Raw genomic sequence first — 17632 nt, 5'->3', positions numbered from 1 at the left:
CACTTTATTTATTTATTTATTATTTGTTTGTTTATTTACTTATTTATTTAATTTATAGAGAGGAGTTTAGGGGGCATTTCCCCTGCAAGGTTTATAAGAATTCAGCAGGTTGAAATACATACAGTGCTTCCTTCATGGGAGGTCTATTTCAAGGTGTAGTAGTTTTAAAACATGTTCACAAATTCTTTGGTAGTCATCAAGTGCCAGAGCCTGGGGCTGTGCTTGGCTTGGAAAGGTCTCCAGTGGGGGTGCAGCTGTGCAGGTGGGATATTCGGTTCTTACTGTTGCATCACCAACGTGAAATAAAGCTGTAAATAAGACCCGAAGCTCTCCAGACGACGCGGGCTTCCTGTGGCTGATAGAGACACCCACATTTATAAAACAGAACCAAATGGCCATAACAGGGTGAGAGAAGACAGGTCACACACTCCTGTGTTCTCGGAAAGGCAGCTCTTGAAAAACACCCCACTTTCCACCCCTGAGCCAGAACAGTCCCTGTAACCAAAACAAGATAACCTGTGGCCCAAATGCCCCCTCCCCCCAGTCACCCAACCCTAATGTTTAGAAGAAACATCTGTCAGAGACTTCTGGTTTCAGGCTTGAAAACCACCCAATCAGGCCTCAACTATTTCCAATAATTGGAACTGAGCACATCTGAATCCTTCATTTGCATAAACAGACTTGATTGAGAACTGAGGCAGGAAGCTTTTCTGATGAAGTCGGACCCTTCCTTTGTTCTTGGAAGGGCACACTTTCACTTGAATTAAAGGCTGTGCCTCCCCCAACCTGCACATTTTTTTTAATTATTATTTTTATGGAAAATGAAGCTCTCCCTTTTTCCTCTGAAGATCTCATGATCTTTTGTTAACACAAGTTACTACTAACGTAACAACTTAAAACTCCATCCCTTTATCAGGTCACAGTTCTGAAGGTCAGAAGCACAGGTATGTGTGGCTGGGTTTTCTGCTCAGAATGGATGAGTGTTCTCATCTGGGGGATCTAGGGGAAAATTCAGTTTCAAGCTCACCCTCATTCTCTGCTGAATTCAGGTCTCTGTGGTTGACGGACTGATGTCCTCATTTCCTTGCTGACATCAGCTGGTTCTCGGCCCAAAGGTCCATCTGCACCCTTGCCACATAGCTCTCTCTCCTTTAAGTTCGCAAAAATGTGTTGAATCTTCAGGCTTCAAATCTCTGATTTCCTCTGCTAGCACCAGCCAGAGAACATGCCCAGATTTTATGGTAAGGTCAGGCCCACCTGCATTATCTCTCTATCTTAAAGTCAAGTTAAGGTCACATAACATAACCTAATTGCAAGAGTAGGAATCTTCTATTATATTCACAGTCTTGGGAATTATGCATGGCACATACAGATTGAAAGGCAGGAAATGTGGAATGCCATTCTAGAAGTTTGCCCAAAACGGGTAGGACTGCTGCTTCTCCCATCAGCATGCCTTAGAGCAATTCTTTCAGCTGGTCCTCTCTCCTCTAGTCTAGATCTCTAACTTCAGGTGACCTTTGTAAAGAGAGGTTGACGGGACAGTGTCTGTGTGCTTGATGTGGCACCACAGAATTGTGACCAGAGACTTCCCAGTGGGGCTCAGCTGCTCCAATACTTAGTATGTTGCACCAACTAATACACAGTTTTTTGTTTTTTTTTTTTTTTTAAGATAGAGTCTCACTCTAACCCCAGGCCGGAGTACAGTGGCATGATCTTGGCTCACTGCAACTTCCACCTCCTGGGTTAAAGTGATTCTCCTGCCTCAGCCTCCTGAGTAGCTGGGATTACAGGTGTGCACCATCATGCCAGCGAATTTTTGTGTTTTTAGTAGAGACTTGGTTTCACCATGTTGGCCAGGATGGTCTCGATCTCTTGACCTCGTGATCCACCTGCCTCGGCCTCCCAGAGCGCTGGGATTACAGGTGTGAGCCACCGCGCCTGGCCCAGTTATTCTTATTAGAAGGGGAACACCTGGTAGATGAGTGACCTGCCCAACTTGCTTGGTCAAGCAAAGTCTTATGCCTATCCCATGGGGACATCACCTGAGGATGATTATCGGATGGTTACCTCAATGTACCACCTATCCTTTAAAGATGGGAAAGCCTGTAGGACTTTTCTGCTGCTCTGCCCTGCTCTTTGTCTTCCCTGACAGTCCGATACTGTCTATGGGGATACCATTCATTTACTCATTCATGTGCAAAAGAAAATATCAGTTGAGCACCTATGATAAGCATGTACCAGTAAATGCACAAACATTATTTCTGTAGCAGCTGGATTATTACAGTAGCATTCAGATTGGTCTTCCTGCTTCTACCCTTGCCTTTCTGTAGTCTATTTCTTGCACACATGCCTGATGATCCTTTTAAAAAATTTACATAATGCCATTCTTCTGGTCAAAACCCTCTAATGGCTTTCTAGCTCTGTTACAGTAAAAGCTAGAGTCCTCACCATGGTCTATAAGGCTGAACTATCTGGCCCCCTGCAGCTCCTCTGACCTCATCTTCTGTGCATCTCTCTCTCCTACTCTGCTCCAGCCACACCGGATTGCTTGGTTCCTCCTCAGGCCACCTATTCCTACGTCATGACCTCTGCATATGCCAATCTAGACCGCAATCCCCATGACACCCACAGGACTTGCTTCTTCAGCTCCCTGCTCAGTTGCTGTATTCTCAGTAATATCTTCCCTGACCACCTTCTATGGAGTAGCACATCCACTTCCCTTTTCATTTCCCATCCTTTTATTTTTCCTGCATGGCCTTACCACTCTGTGACATTTTATTTATGTACTTGTGTATCGTTTGTGTCTCCCACCAGAATATAAGCTATACCAGCACAGAGACTGTCTCTTCTTTGCTGCTGTATCTCCAGAATGTACATTTCCTGGCAGAGTGATGTATGCATGTGCTATAAGTACCATGCTATATTCTGGGTATAGATGAATAGCGCAAAATTCTTTAGATTTTTTTTTTTTTTTTGAGGTGGAGTCTCCACTCTGTTCCTCAGGCTGGAGTGCAGTGGTGCGATCTCGGCTCACTGCAACTTCCGCCTCCTGGGTTCGAATGATTCTCCTGCCTCAGCCTCTCAAGTAGCTGGGATTACAGGTGGCCACCACCACACCTGGCTAATTTTTGTATTTTTAGTAGAGAAGGGGTTTCACCTTGTTGGCCAGGCCAGTCTGGAACTCCCGACCTCAAGCGATCTGCCCGCCTTGGCCTCCCAAAGTGCTGAGATTATAGGCGTGAGCTACTGCACCCAGCCTAGATTCTTGCTTTTGGGGGAATTCATAACTGGGTGGCAGAAGAGGTAGATGCCAGCAATCAGGGGGGTGCCGTAAGGGAAGGCCAAGGAAGCAGGAGCTGGGCCTGGAGAATCACAAAGCCTTGGGAAGCAGTAACAGTTGAGCGCATCCTGGAGAATGAGTAAGGGGTGACTCGGGAGAGTGGGAGGGGAGGCCTCTTACACCCCCTCTCACTTCCCCTTGTCCCTCTGCTTCAGTCATGGTGGCTGGTGGCTGTCTTTGATCCCCACTGGCTAGGAGTGGATGTGTTGCCCGGATTATGTGCTTCTTCAGAGTCAATTACTGAGGCTGGGAAGACAGAATGATCTCATTGACCAGGCTTGGGTCATGTATTCTCCTTGGAGAATGAGAAGAGGAGGGAGGTTCTCTTCTATCAATCACAGAGCCTGGGAGAAAGGGGTTCCTAAAAGGAGAATTTAGCTGCTATTTCCATCCAGTGAAATGAACAGTGGGCTGGTCAAACAACACAATGGTCTCTCTTCCCACTTTGTTGTTTTCACATCTATACTTTTTATTTGTTCTGTTTTCAGTTTTCCTGTACTTAGAAAACTGTATCCTAAATATGCCAGAACTCTCATTCTGTGTCCAGCCAGGAAGATGCCACTGGATGCCAGTAGCAGTTGGGCGTGGGGGACATCCAGGCATGCGCTGCAGGAAGGGGTGGGGTGAGGGTGTAGAGTCAACTCTGCTTCTGTCCTACTGGGTTACTGGCAGGATAGAACATTGTTCTGCACAGGGATTAGAACTCAGGGTATGAATGGCTCAGACGTTAGGTACAGACTGCATTAAACACTCATTCTATAACCACAGCTGACAAGACAACCAGCTTACAATAAAGTATTATTAGCCTTTGACTTGTCTGTAAGAAGGAAATACCTTGTTTAACCACATGAAACCTTTTGCATTACTTCCCAAGTGTTCCTTTAACAGTTTGATGACCATTCATCCTGGTTTGCTTGGGATTGAGGGGCTTTCTAAGACACAGAATTTGCAGTTTAAAAATTAGGACAGTTCTGGGAAAAGGGTAGATATGAAAACAAAATAAACAGTGTTTTTTGGACTTTAGGGTATTTTATAACCATAGAGACTGTAGAGTTGTACCTACAAACTGCTTTAATAAAGAACTGCACTGCATCCTGTCAAAAGTGAGGCTGCACCCAGGTGTTGCAGGAAGAAATCATTGGAATCACTTGTTTCTTAGGTAATTCTACCTTGTGTGTTAGCTCAGGCTACTATAACAGAGTACCACAGATGGGTGGCTTAAACAAACAAACAAAAAAAAAACAAAAACAACATTTACTTCTTGCAACTCTGGAGGCTGAAGTTTAAGATCAGGGTGCCAACATGATTGGGTTCTTAGGGAAGGCCCTCATCTTGGTTGACAGAGAGCAGTCTTCTCGTATCTTCACATGGCAGAGAGCAGAGAGAAAGCAAGTTTCTCCTTTTTGTAAGGGCACTAATCACATTCATGAGGGCTCCACCCTCATGACCTGATTACCTAATTGCTTCCCTAAGGCCCCACACTTTAATACCTTCACCTTGTGGGTTAGGATTTCAACAATAAGAATTTTGGGGAGACACAAACATCCGTCCATTGGATGTTGATAAGAAGCAAAAGTTGGATTCAGTATGGTACAGTACGTTAAGATCCCATTTATTTTAAAATTTGTTTCCATTTATGTCCTCTTCTTTTGTTGTTAATCTCTAAGGGATATAAGCTATTTAACTTGTTGTTACTGTTGCCCAATAACGCATACAGGAAACTGCAGAAATTAAGCATCAAATCGATGAATTTTCTAACATGAAGATATCCATGTAACCAGCATCCAAATAATTTATTTTCCATGGATAAAGAACACTCATCTATGAAGTCTTTTTTTCTGTTTTGTGAGACATCGATTCACTACATCTGGATTCCATGTATCTTTGAGCTATTTAAACTGATGCCAGAATTCCAGGCACAGCATCAAAACAAAATAACCCAACTTAAGGTGAGCCTTGCAAATCCAAACTGCTTTTCAGTGATGGAAATATGCCACATGATTAACACTTAAAATTAATATTTTTGATACAAGAGATATATACTTTTTCTTTCCTTTTTTTTTGGAAGCTCTTCCTATGGATTTACCTTACTATATCAGCTTTTCATTGTATTCAATATGCATGGAGTGCAAAATAAATCAAGGTGGAAGACCCTACATTACCAGCTGGGATAATAAATAGTATACTGTTACAATAATATAGCATTACAAGTGTTGCAGAAATGGTGATGACAGCTGTATTTTACAAATCTGACTTTTTTTTTTTAGATAATCATTGGACTGGTATAAGTCTCAGGCTAAACGGAAACCAGGAGGTCCACGTGTGGGCAGAAATCAATTAAGTTGAACACTCACTGAATTGCTTTCTCAGCCAGGATGGGGAATGACTGACCACAAATTAAGCTGTACACATGTTAGACTGAGAGTTTACAGGTAAAAGTGGCCCAAGGCCACTGCCACGTCATTCGTTGGCTGGAACGCTTGCAGTGGTAAAGTAAGACGGAGAAGCTATTTAATTCTTTGCAAGAGACCTTTATACACTTTGGTGTGAAGGTAAAGAGGGAAAACTAGGCTTCCCATGCATGGCTGAGGACGGGAAGTCTGCCTACACCAGTGGTTCTCAACCCTAGCGCACTTCAGGAACTTCCTGGAGTTTAGAAAGAAGAAAAAGAATACAGATGCTCAGGACTCGCCCAAGACCAATTACTCATGTTAAACAAGATATATGGGAGGTCATTGTTTTGGACTGGCCCTAGCAGACTAGACCAAACCAGAATCGAGTCACTTGTGCCAAGTGCCATGTAACCAAACTGAACTTTGAAACAGGCCAGTTTTCCCAAAAACCAGATTTTAATCAACCTGAGTCAGTACAATAACGAAGTCCAATCTGTTTTAACCCTATAAGGAAAGTAACTTTGAAATACCCACTCGTTGTTGTTTTTTCTTCAGCCTTTTTTTGCCCATAAAGCCAGCCTCCTCTGCGCAGCTTACTGGAACACTCTACTTGCTTTAATGGAATGATCTATTTCCGGTTCTAGATCCTAAATATAAGCCAATTAGATCTTTAAACTAAACTTGTAATTTTGTCAGAAGACATCCCTTGTTACTGCAGGTGAAACCCAGGCATCAGAACAAGTTTAAAACTCCCCAGCTGATTCTATTCTGCAGGAATGGCTGAGAACAAGGTTGGAGTCATTAACATGGCATCCCCCTTTGAGGAATGCTTCCAGGTCACAAACCTTCTACAAAAGGGCTGTCCCCGCAGCCTTGGGCAATTTCAGCTCCTAGGTCCGGAGGCAAGGGGCAGAACCTGGGTGATGGCGCTCACTTGAAGCAGCAACAGTTTAATAACTGACGTTCTCACGCACTTATCTCTGCAAATACCCCACAAAAGCCCGGAACCCAGCATAAAACTTAGAGACCGCACAACCCGCTCCGCTTTTAGGAACTGCCGCCGCAGACGCAGAAATGCCGAGGGTTGAGTACGCAGGCGCCGATCGAGTACGTGGTAGAAGGCGCATGCGTGGTCTTGAGGGCGGTGCTTCCGGTCGAAGTACCGCTTGGGGGCGGGGACTGCGACACGCGGTGGGCGGGTCCTGAATCGCGACCCTAGTCCGGACCTGAGCTGAGTAGCGACCCCAACCCGGACTGGTACCCTGACCGCAACCCCTGCCCCCGCCCCCGCATGGCCCGGCACGTGTTCCTAACAGGGCCCCCAGGTAACCCTGCGGGGATCCCCACCTCCGAGAGGCCAAGGGGGTGGGGGCGCGCGGGCTGGGGGCGACCCTGTGCTGTCGGGGACGGACCCCGGCTCCAGGGCTCCGGCCTCTGAAGTTCCCAATTTAAATGGCGGGCTTGGTAGTCTGAAGAGTTTGTACTCCTTCCTGGAAAACGTGATTTAAAAGACGTAGGGCCTAAAGGATTAGAACACACTTGTGAAGGGTCCTAGGCCGGCTTCTTGATGAAGGGCTGAAACCGCAGGGGCCAGCGGCAGCGGTAACTCCTTACTTTAGTGTTGACGTTGTGGTCTGCACAAATGGTATTTCAAGAGATCTGCAGCAACCGTGATGTGAAGTGGAGATGTCTGATTTCTATTGGTAGTCACAGGTACTTCCTTACTGTGGGTCTTTGCTACATTCATCGTGCAAAAACATGGTAAATTTTAGTTGGAGGAGAGCAAAGCTGAAGTTGTAACCTTTCTTTCCCATCTGAGTTCATCCCCCCACCTCCATCCCCGTCTCCATCCCCACGAATTCCCACCACAGCTGAGGCAGCAGGTGGAGAAGCTTTGGTACCTACAGGAGCCCTTCTTAGACACGCTTGCTTGTTCCTGTCGCTGTCCCCTCCTGACGTCTGTCAGATCCCTCAACCCTGTGGCCTGTGGAGTTCTCATCTGAGAAGTGGGATAGCGTTGAGGTCAGATGAGAGGTGTAGGAGGAGATGCTTTTAAATCAAGGCGCGACCCATTTATCAAGCATTACTAAAAAGGACAGGTAGGATGGTGGTGGTCGCATCAGATAGGCTAAACACAAGAAAGACGTGCTAAGAGTGGAGAGAGTGATTTCAGCTGCTTTTTAAGGCAAATCTAATTTTGAAGTTTATTGTGGGTTCAGGTATCAAAGGCCGTAACCCTGGATCTAGAATTCTCTTTCACTTTATTTTAATGATTATGTTTAGCCGTAAGTAGCAAAGACTACAGCTAATATTGCAGACTTTGGAATTTTATCAGGCATTGGATGGGGGAGATGGGGAGCAGAGGGTGAGGAGGAGGAGGAGGGTGGTTTGAGAAATGCCTGCTATCTAAAGTCACTCCTAAGTACTGCAAAGAACTGTTTTCTGAAAGTTGGTTTGTCGGTCCTTTATTTGAAACTTGGAATGCAGTTTGATACTCAGCAGGTTGACCCCAAGGCATCTGTGTGTTTTATAATGGAGGTGTCCTGTTACCGTGATTGTATTGGTGGTGGTTCTTGCTTCTCCTTTCTTTATCAAAGTCTTATCTACACGTAGTTGAAAGACTCAGATTCTACAGTGTAGCTCTCTTAAACCTGTCCTCAAATTCACACACCTTTGTCTTTTCTCCTCCTCTTCTTAATGTAGTTACAATGTAACTTACATTAGTCAATGTTTATAGTATTATGGCCATGTAAAGATAATCACAACAGAGCCACATAATAATCTATCGTTTATCTTCCATTTATTTATTTATTTTAGAGACAGGATCTTGCTCTATCACCCAGGCTGGAGTGCAGTGAAACAATTAAAGCTCACTGCATTCTCAAACTCCCTAGGCTTAAGTGATCCTCCCGCTTCAACCTCCTGAATAGCTGGGACTAGAAGCGCATGTCACCACACCCAGGTAATTTTTGTTTTTTTGTAGAGACCTGTCTCTTGTTAGGTTACCCAGGCTGATCTCCAACTCCTAGCCTCAAATGATCCTCCCACCTGGGTCTCCCAAAATACTGGGATTATAAGTGTGAGCCACCTTACCCATCTTTCTTTTCCTTCTTCTTTTTTTTTTTTTTTTTTTGAGACAAGCTCTCTCTCTGTTGCCCAGGTTGGAGTGCAGTGACACAATCTTGGCTCACTGCAGCCTCCACCTCCCAGATTCAAACCATCTTCCCACCTCAGCCTCCCTAGTAGCCAGTACTACAGGCATGAACCCCCATGCCCTCTAATTTTTCTTTTTTTTTTTTTTTCCTTTTACGCACAACTTTTTTTCCCCATTAGGAGTTATTGTCTGGTATTTTTATTTGCCTAGTTTCTTTCTGCCTTCTCAACATGTTCAGACCATCAGGTAAAGTCTCCTCGCAAAGAGGTCACTTTTCGTTGCATATCCTCTTAGTGTCCCTGGCACTTAGCATTTTTTCCGATTTCCAACTGTCTGTACCTGTGACTCATCTTGGAGGGCTTTCTCTGGTCCCTGGAGCCCACTTGGCCTGCACACAGAGCAGGCCAGAAGAGCCAGGGAATTCCTGTGCACTGGGATTAGCCTTCAACCGGTGATTGGTGAAAGTTAGTTGATAAATTCCCTACTTCCTCACTCCTCAGACAGGATAACTGAGCCACTTGCCCTGACTTGTCCCTTAGGATTCCCCAGTGGGATGAAGCTCCAGCTGCCCCCAGTGGAACTTGCTTGATAGTGCACCTCATGCTGGTGTCCTTCCCTTCCCTTTCTGAATTTCTTCCCTACCAGTCCATCATGTTGTCACTGCCCAGGTTAAACTACCTGCACTTGAATCTTTATCTGAGGATTTGCTTAGGAGAGAACCAGAACCAAAATAATTCCAGAGCTTTCAGATCTGTTTGTGCCTGGTATACAGCTACCATCTCGAGGTCTCCTGAAGCAGAGATCATTTCTTATCCAGACAGCACTGGGGTAGCAGCTTAATTAATGACGAAAAAATTAACTGAAAGAAGATTCCTAGAGCTGAAGAAGCCGAAAGGGACTTTGCCCTAATGCTTCCTATTTATTGGTGTACTATGTTCTACACAACATACAGTCCCCAGAGTATACCCTTTGTGAACAGGAATAGTTACCATTGCTCCATTTTACCTTTTTCAAAATATAAACAGCGTTTTTTGTTAGGATAAGAGTAAGAACCATTCAGGATAAGAATTAAAAAAAAAAAAAGTTTTAAGGAAGAAAGTGACAATCACAGGGAATTTCAACATACAGAAATGAACATTGTAAATCTTTGTTTTGTATTCTTGATATTTTTTTTTTCTGTAGACACATACGTACTTGACCATTTTTTAAAAAAACATAATGGAATGGTTTCTGCTATTAACCTGCTTTTTTCATATATTATTTTCATACACTGTGGTCTATTTTCCATGCTAATAAATACACATAAGCGGTATATTTTTTAATGGCTGCATGGTATTCCTGTGTATTTATGTGCTATTGTATGCGTGGTGCCATGAGTTAGCATTCTCTTACTAATCAACATTTAGGTTGTTTTCAGTGTTATGCTATTACAAAGAACGGTGCAGTGAATGTCCCGTTTCACACGTTTTGTACTGTTGATGTTGTTTCCTGAGGATGAATTCCTGGTCATGAACTGCAGGGTGCTGTGGTGGGCACATTGAAATTGCCCTTCAGAAAAGGAGTACCAGCTTACACATTCAGCAGTGCCATTACTTGCATGAAACAGATTCTTTAGTGACTCTCCTAAAGCAGTTGTTACTGAGGGCCAGGGCTGGATTAGAATTTCATCATTTTATGTTCTCCACAGTTCTACCAGCCGCATGCTCACTGTGGCTCACTGTAGCCAGAATCCTCTTGGGTTGCTGTTCATGTTCCAGAAAGCCAGGTGCCATTATTTTAATGTGAAGTGTGAAGATAGATACATTAAATAAGAATAATGGATCATATTTTATGTCAAGGAGGCTTAACAGAGTGGGTAGTCTTAGAAATAGCATGATTTGCAACTCTGTAGTATCTCAAAATAGCTCGCTTGCAGACATGCTGGGAGTTTTCTCTTTCCATTGTAGGGTAGTCATGATGCCGTTTACTTAAATCCATATTGGGAACAAGACTCATATTTTAAAAAGTCATGGTAACAGGTAAAGGCCCATGTTGAAAGGTATGGTCCTTATAAGGGGTATAGCCTTGGGTAAAATACCTAACCACTGTGTGCCTCAGTTTCTTCATCTGTAAAATATGCATAAACATGGTAATTGCCTCCGAGCATGGTTGCAAGGACTTAACCAAGAAAATGCTTCCGAAGTGTGCTAGAACAGTGTCTGGCTCCATAATGTCAGTGATTAGTATTACTGTATTCGGTAGCACCTGTTGGTGCTTATAAACCCATGAGTTCATCAGAGTAGTCAGCTGGCCAGGGTGGATGGAAAGGAAGGATCAAGGTGGGGAGGATAAGGGGGCGGAGGTGCATAGGTTCAAATTGGGGAAGGTGTGGGGGATAAAGGTGAAGAAATGCTTACAGACCCTGGAGAAGATGATGTTGGAAGGAGTTGCCAACCTGATAGGCTTGCTGTTATGAAAAAGTTTGAAAGTGACCATTAACAGGTATGCTAATGGTATTTAAGAGACACATTTTCAGGAGTTACAGCAATGTAAGTCCAAGGAGGAACAAATTGATTTTCCCACTGTTAAGTGTAGGTCCATTTGTAATCTCTTGAAAGCTGAAATCTTAAATTCCCAGCCCCTGACTCAAGTGTGAGCAGTGTTACTTCCCGGGCAGAAAAATGGAAACTGTAAACCATTTCACAGGATGCAAATGGCACGTGAGAATATCATCAGGAACCACTCAGTTGATTCTGGGATTGTGTATGTGACAAAATTAACAGTGTTTCACAATTTAAAAATAAACCTCAAGATATCATCCTTGTTTTTATTATGCTTGTTTCTACTTGAAATTAATCATTTTTAACACCTGGAGCAATCAAAATTAAATTGAAGTTCATATTCATAAATCCACTTACAGCCCATTTCTCTACCCACCGTAATTGCTGTCTCAGAGTCCGCAAGGGCTGTGTGTGCTCTAGTAAGGGAATGTTTCCTAATGGGCTTTTTTTCTTTTTTTTTTTTTTATTTTAGGGGTTGGAAAAACAACATTGATCCAGAAAGCCAGTGAGGTTTTAAAATCCTCTGGTGTGCCTGTCGATGGATTTTATACAGAAGAAGTCAGACAGGGAGGGAGAAGAATAGGATTTGATGTCGTCACGCTGTCCGGAACCCGGGGGCCTTTATCGAGAGTTGGGTACTGATTTTTCATTTCTGTGGTGTTTTATTATCTAACCTCCCTTTTCCATCTGTGCTGTGGGAGCTTTTCAACAAGAGCTAAATTCACCGAAAGCAGATACTCTGTTGGGTCCTTGGATGCCTATCTGCTTTCCCTTTAGACTGAGTTTCTCCCTGGGCACAGGGTTGAGCCCAGTGATCTCATCTATCCTCAAGAATCTTGGGCCTTTAGGGATTTCTCAGAGACAGAAAACAGAATGAAGCCATCACATGAAAAAAGTATAAGAAAGTGATATTTTACTTAAAACTTATTCACCAAGTCATAAACTCCTCTCACTTTATAATTCTTAGTCCTGTTTCTGGTGCCACTTGTCAAAGACTGTTGATGTAGTAGCTGCTTGGACCTTAAGAGATAGCCCTGCCGTAACTGCAAGGCCCATTGTTGGAGGTGTGGACACTTAGGGTAGCTCTGTTCAAAGCAGAGAAAACCTGATCAGCTTTGCAGACTGTTGGGAACAGGCCCCCCCAAATATGGCCATAACCTGGCCCCAAAACTGGCCATAAACAAAATCTCTGCAGCACTGTGATATGTTCATGATGGCCATGACACCCACGCTGGAAGGTTGTGGGTTTACCAGAATGAGGGCAAGGAACACCTGACCCATCCAGAGTGGAAAACCCCTTAAAGGCGTTCTTAAACCCCAAACAATAGCATGAGCGATCTGTGTCTTAAGGACATGCTCCTGCTGCAGATAACTAGCCAGAGCCCATCCCTTTATTTCAGCCCATCCCTTTATTTCCCACAAGGAATACTTTTAGTTAATCTATAATCTATAGAAACAATGCTTATCACTGACTTGCTGTTAATAAATATGTGGGTAAATCTCTGTTTGAGGCTCTCAGCTCTGAAGGCTGTGAGACCCCTGATTTCCCACTCCCCACCTCTATATTTCTGTGTGTGTTTAATTCCTCTAGCACCGCTGGGTTAGGGTCTCCCCGACCGAGCGGGTCTCGGCAGCAGACCACTGCATTTTGTGTTTTTCATTTTTAAGGATGATTTAGCGTATGTGGAATGCCAGAGGCTCAGTGGAGCAGCTAAAAACCAGAAATCAATACAGGAGTTTTTCGACAAAGAACACAATGTCTTTTCCTTCAGGTTAGAGCCTCCACCTGGAAAACGTGAATGCCGAGTTGGGCAGTATGTGGTTGATATGACTTCTTTTGAGCAGTTGGCACTCCCCGTCTTGAGGAATGTGAGTACGTGGTTTCTGCTTTTTGAACCCATCTGCTCCTAGTGCATTGTGGGAGTTGCTGGCCATGGAAACAGAATGCCTTTTGCTCTTAAAGGTCCCGGTTTTGCATTTTACAGTTGCAAAGTCATCAGGTGATTGAGTCTTAATAAGGATAAACAACATAATTTGCTATCACTCTGAGCTACAAGTAAATTCCTATAAGTGCAGTACATATAAATATTTTATTTTGGAAAGGCTCTTAATGCCCAGGTACCAATTCCCAAAGACAGGTCTTTCCTCTGTCTTCTCACAGTCATATCTTAACCTGGTTTCATAGCACAACAAACATTTAGGAAGAGAAAATGTCATTATATGAACATAATAGCCAGTTGTTATTGAATGCCTGCCAAGTACTGTAAGCAGTTAACACATTATATTATTATATTACCTTTTTCAAAAAAGAAAAACACTATTGACATCTTACGGCTTCTTTCTTTCTACTTGGAATGCCTTTTATTTCATTCGCTTGCCTAATTACCCTGGCTAGAACCTCCAGTCCAACACTGAATAAAAGTGGTGAGAGTAGACATCCTTGTCTTACTCCTAATCTTAGAAAGTATTTAGTCTTTCACCATTATGTATGATGTTAGCTGTGTCTTATTTGTATAGAGTTTACTCAGGCATATTTTGTTGAGGATTTCTGCATCTTTATTCACAAAAGTTGTGGTCTGTAGCTTTCTTTTCTTGGGATATTGTTGGTTAGTTTTGGTATCAGGTTTGTACTAGTCTCATGGAGTTAGGAAGTGTTTCCTTCTCTTCTAATTTTTGGAAGAGTTTGTGGATGATTGGTATTGATTTTTCTTTGAATGATTGATAGAATTCACTAGAGAAGCCATGTGGGCTAGGTTTTTCTTGGTGAGAAGCTTTTAAATTACCAATTCAATCTCTTCTTATAGGTCTGTTGATTTTGTATTTTTTGTTGAATCAGTTGTGGTAATTTGTACCTTTTAGTAATTTGTCCATTTCATCTGAAGTATCTAAGTTGTTGACATACAGTTGTTCATAGATTCACCCATGCTTTTTACTTTGTAAGATTGGTGGTATTGTCACTTCTTTCATTCTTTATTTTAGTTATTTAAATCCTGTTTTTTTCTTGGTCAGTCTAAAAGTTTGTCAATTTAGATGATATTTTCAAATAACCAACTTTTGTTTTATTATGTATTGTTTTATGTATCTATTTATCAGATATTTATCAAGTACTCCATATACAGTCATGAACAAAACAGACATGTTTTCTACTCTCTCAAAACTGTCTAGTGTAAAAGGCAGACACTCAGTAAATTTATACTTGTCATTGTCATTAATGCTGTGAAGGAAAGAACAGGGTGCTGTGGGGAGGGACAGGAAGAACTGACTTTAGACCAAGGAACCAGAAAAGAGTTCTGAGAAGATGACATTTAAACAGAAAGGAACAGGTGAGAGGGCACTGGAGAGAGAGTTAGTGTCAGGGTATTCATATGTGTCAGGGTGGGGAGCTCTAGGGAGAATATTCTGAATGGCAGGAACAGATGCATTAAGACCTCAGAGCCCTGGAGCAGGAGCAGGTGAAGAAGGTAAGTTTGGTGAGGTGGGGGCCATGAGATGCAGGGCTCTGTGGACCATGTTAAGGAATGTGAGTGTCATTTAATCTATTATAGACTTAATACTTTGATTTGTGAAAATTAAATGATACAGACCTGTCTCAAAAACCAATTATAAACCATCCAGAGGTTTCTGTGGCACCAAGAATAAAGTCCAAGGTCCTTTCAATGGCCTAGAAGACCCTGTAGCCCTGTGGTATCTGGCCTTACTAACCTCTGACCTCATCTTGCCATTCTTCAGCCACACGGGTTCACTCAGACTTCCCACACATGCCAGCCTGAGGCCCTTGGCACTTGCCATATTTTTTGGTGAGCACACTGTCTTCCCAGTTCTTTGCCTCTCTGCTCCTTGACATTCAGAGCTCGGCTGAAGTATGTAATGGTGATTGCCCAAAGGCTGCTGAAGATTTTAGCTATAGCCTCTGAGGATATCCTGTAATCTCAGAGGGCTGGTGGTATCTTATGGTCTGTTTCAGCAGGGGGTTGTGTTTCTTGGAATCCACCAAGTTCTCCTTTTCTTCCTATACCCTGTTTCCTCCTCCCACCTCCTTCTTCCCTAATTTCTTCCTCTTGGAACTTTCCCTCAGTTCCTGTGCTGGTGACTCTTGTGGCTGCTGTGTTGTGCGGGAGCAGAGAACATGATACTTTTCTTTTTAGTTGTTTTCCCGTCACATACATTCCTCTCTACTTAAATGTTCAAAAGGCAAGTGAAATACTTCAAATGAAATTCCAAGTGAACATTCTGCTTTTAGGAGCTGACTGGGTCAATACAAATAATTTTTTACTTACCCTGCTCAGGCAGAGTAGACCAAATCCTGGGAGAAGCGTTTGCACAGGTGTTTAGTGTCTAGCTGCAAGATTATATAAGAGATCATATGCTGACCAGATCAGAGCATGAATCTGTTTTTTAATTAAAAAATAAAGAAATACAGACTTCTCCCAACTTTTAATATTCTGATTGCCAAATGCAGACGTGTACATTCCATGTAGAAAAAGTTCCTGGCAGGGGATTTGATATGGTTTTGCTCTGTATCCCCACCCAAATCTCATCTTGAATTGTAATTCCCATATGTGAAAGGAGGGACCTGGTAGGAGGTGATTAGATCATGGTGGGGATTTCCCCTGTGCTGTTCTCCTGATAGTGAGGGAGTTCTCATGAGATCCAGTGGTTTTAAAAGTGGTGGTTTCCCCCGCACTCCCTCTCTCTCCTGCTGCCATGTGAAGAATATCCTTGCTTTCCCTCCGCCTTCCACCATGATTGTAAGTTTCCTGAGGCCTCCCCAACCATGCGGAACTGTGAGTCAATTACACCTCTTTTGTTTATAAATTATCCAGTCTCAGGTAGTTATAGCAGTGTGAAAATGGACTAATACAGGATTCTTACCCAGTCAGGGTCATGGATTTCTTTTCTGGAGCAGAAATTTTTCTCCCATCTTATATATTTTATGGGAATGAAGAAAGGAATAGGAATTAGTGTTTTGTCTTTATACTAAAGAAAAAAATGAAAAGAATATCAGTTAAAATAATTAGGCAACAAAACTGGGGAGTATAAACTGACCATTTTTGACACTGGCAATGAAAACAACCAAGTAAACTGGAAATGTTAGAAACCCTTTATAAAGGGACACAGTGTTCATAGTGCTGGGATCTATGAAAACACAAATTCCAATAAGATATCCATTGTGTGTAAGAAGTATCACTATGTATGAGTGAAAGATAGTTTGAGGGGTGTGTGTGTGTGTGTGTGTGTGTGTGTTTTAATACTACAAAAAATACGAAAACAGTACTTCTCTAATTAGATCAAGCAGGGCTATGCCTGTTTGCAGATGGGGAAGTAAGGATGTGGCTAGGACTGGTTGCAGCGGCTCATGCCTGTAATCCCAGCTCTTTGGGAGTCTGAGGCGAGCAGATCACTTCAGGCCAGGAGTTTGAGACCAGCCTGGCCAATATGGTGAAACCCAGTATCTACTAAAAACAAAAACAAAAACAAAAATCAGCTGGGTATGGTGGTACACGCCTGTAGTCCCAGCTACTCAGGAGGCTGAGGCAGGAGAATCTCTTGAACCCCGGAGGCAGAGGTTGCAGTGAGCTAAGATGGCGCCATTGCATTCCAGCCTGGGTGACAGAATAAGACTCCACCTCCAAAAAAAAAACACACAAAAAAAACCGGGAGCTGAAGAGCAGCTCCAGGTGAGGGGTAGGCTCGGGAGGCCTAGGCACAACCCAGGTCCACCTTGCAAAGCTGCTCTGGTTGTGTTTCTTTTTTCTTTTTCTTTTCTTTTCTTGTCTTTTTTTTTTTTTTTTTTTTTGAGACAGTCTTGCTCTGTTGCCCAGGCTAGGGTGCAGTGGCGCCATCTCAGCTCACTGCGACCTCCACATCCCGGGTTCAAGCGATTCTTGTGCCTCAGCCTCCCGAGTAGCTGGGATTACAGGCATCTGCCACTGTGCCCAGCTAATTTTTGTATTTTTAGTAGAGACAGGGTTTCACCATCTTGGCCAGGCTGGTCTCGAACTCCTGCCCTCGTGATTCACCGGCCTTGGCCTCCCAAAGTGCTGGGATTGCAGGTGTGAGCCACTGCGCCCAGCCTGGTTACGTTTCTTTAGACAGGAATGGAGCCTGAGCATCATGGTCGCTCGTGAGACATAAAGAAAAATAGAGTGTGTGTGGAAAGCGTTCTAGACTGGTTTTTGGTTTTTGGAAAGCCTTTAGTAGGGTT

At 43.3% G+C, this 17632-nt stretch overlaps 1 protein-coding gene across 2 annotated transcripts in view; it reads left to right on the top strand.

The window, feature by feature from the left end:
- Nucleotides 1-6901: 6901 nt before the first annotated feature.
- LOC105464124 (nucleoside-triphosphatase, cancer-related) overlaps nt 6902-17632 on the top strand; it is a 28665-nt gene continuing 17934 nt past the window's right edge. The window contains exons 1-3 of one of the 2 annotated variants that reach the window (XM_011711796.2): nt 6902-7058; nt 11900-12062; nt 13200-13296. In XM_011711796.2, coding sequence (XP_011710098.1) covers nt 7025-7058; nt 11900-12062; nt 13200-13296 — 294 coding nt within the window. In that variant the 5' untranslated portion in view covers nt 6902-7024. Of the gene's footprint in view, nt 7059-8647; nt 8696-11899; nt 12063-13199; nt 13297-17632 lie in introns of those variants that run through there. The other variant, XM_011711797.2, reaches the window with a different exon arrangement.

This window comes from Macaca nemestrina, chromosome 1 (genome assembly GCF_043159975.1).
Source record: "Macaca nemestrina isolate mMacNem1 chromosome 1, mMacNem.hap1, whole genome shotgun sequence".
Lineage (NCBI taxonomy): Eukaryota > Metazoa > Chordata > Mammalia > Primates > Cercopithecidae > Macaca > Macaca nemestrina.
This window is presented reverse-complemented; position numbering and strand designations above follow the sequence as displayed.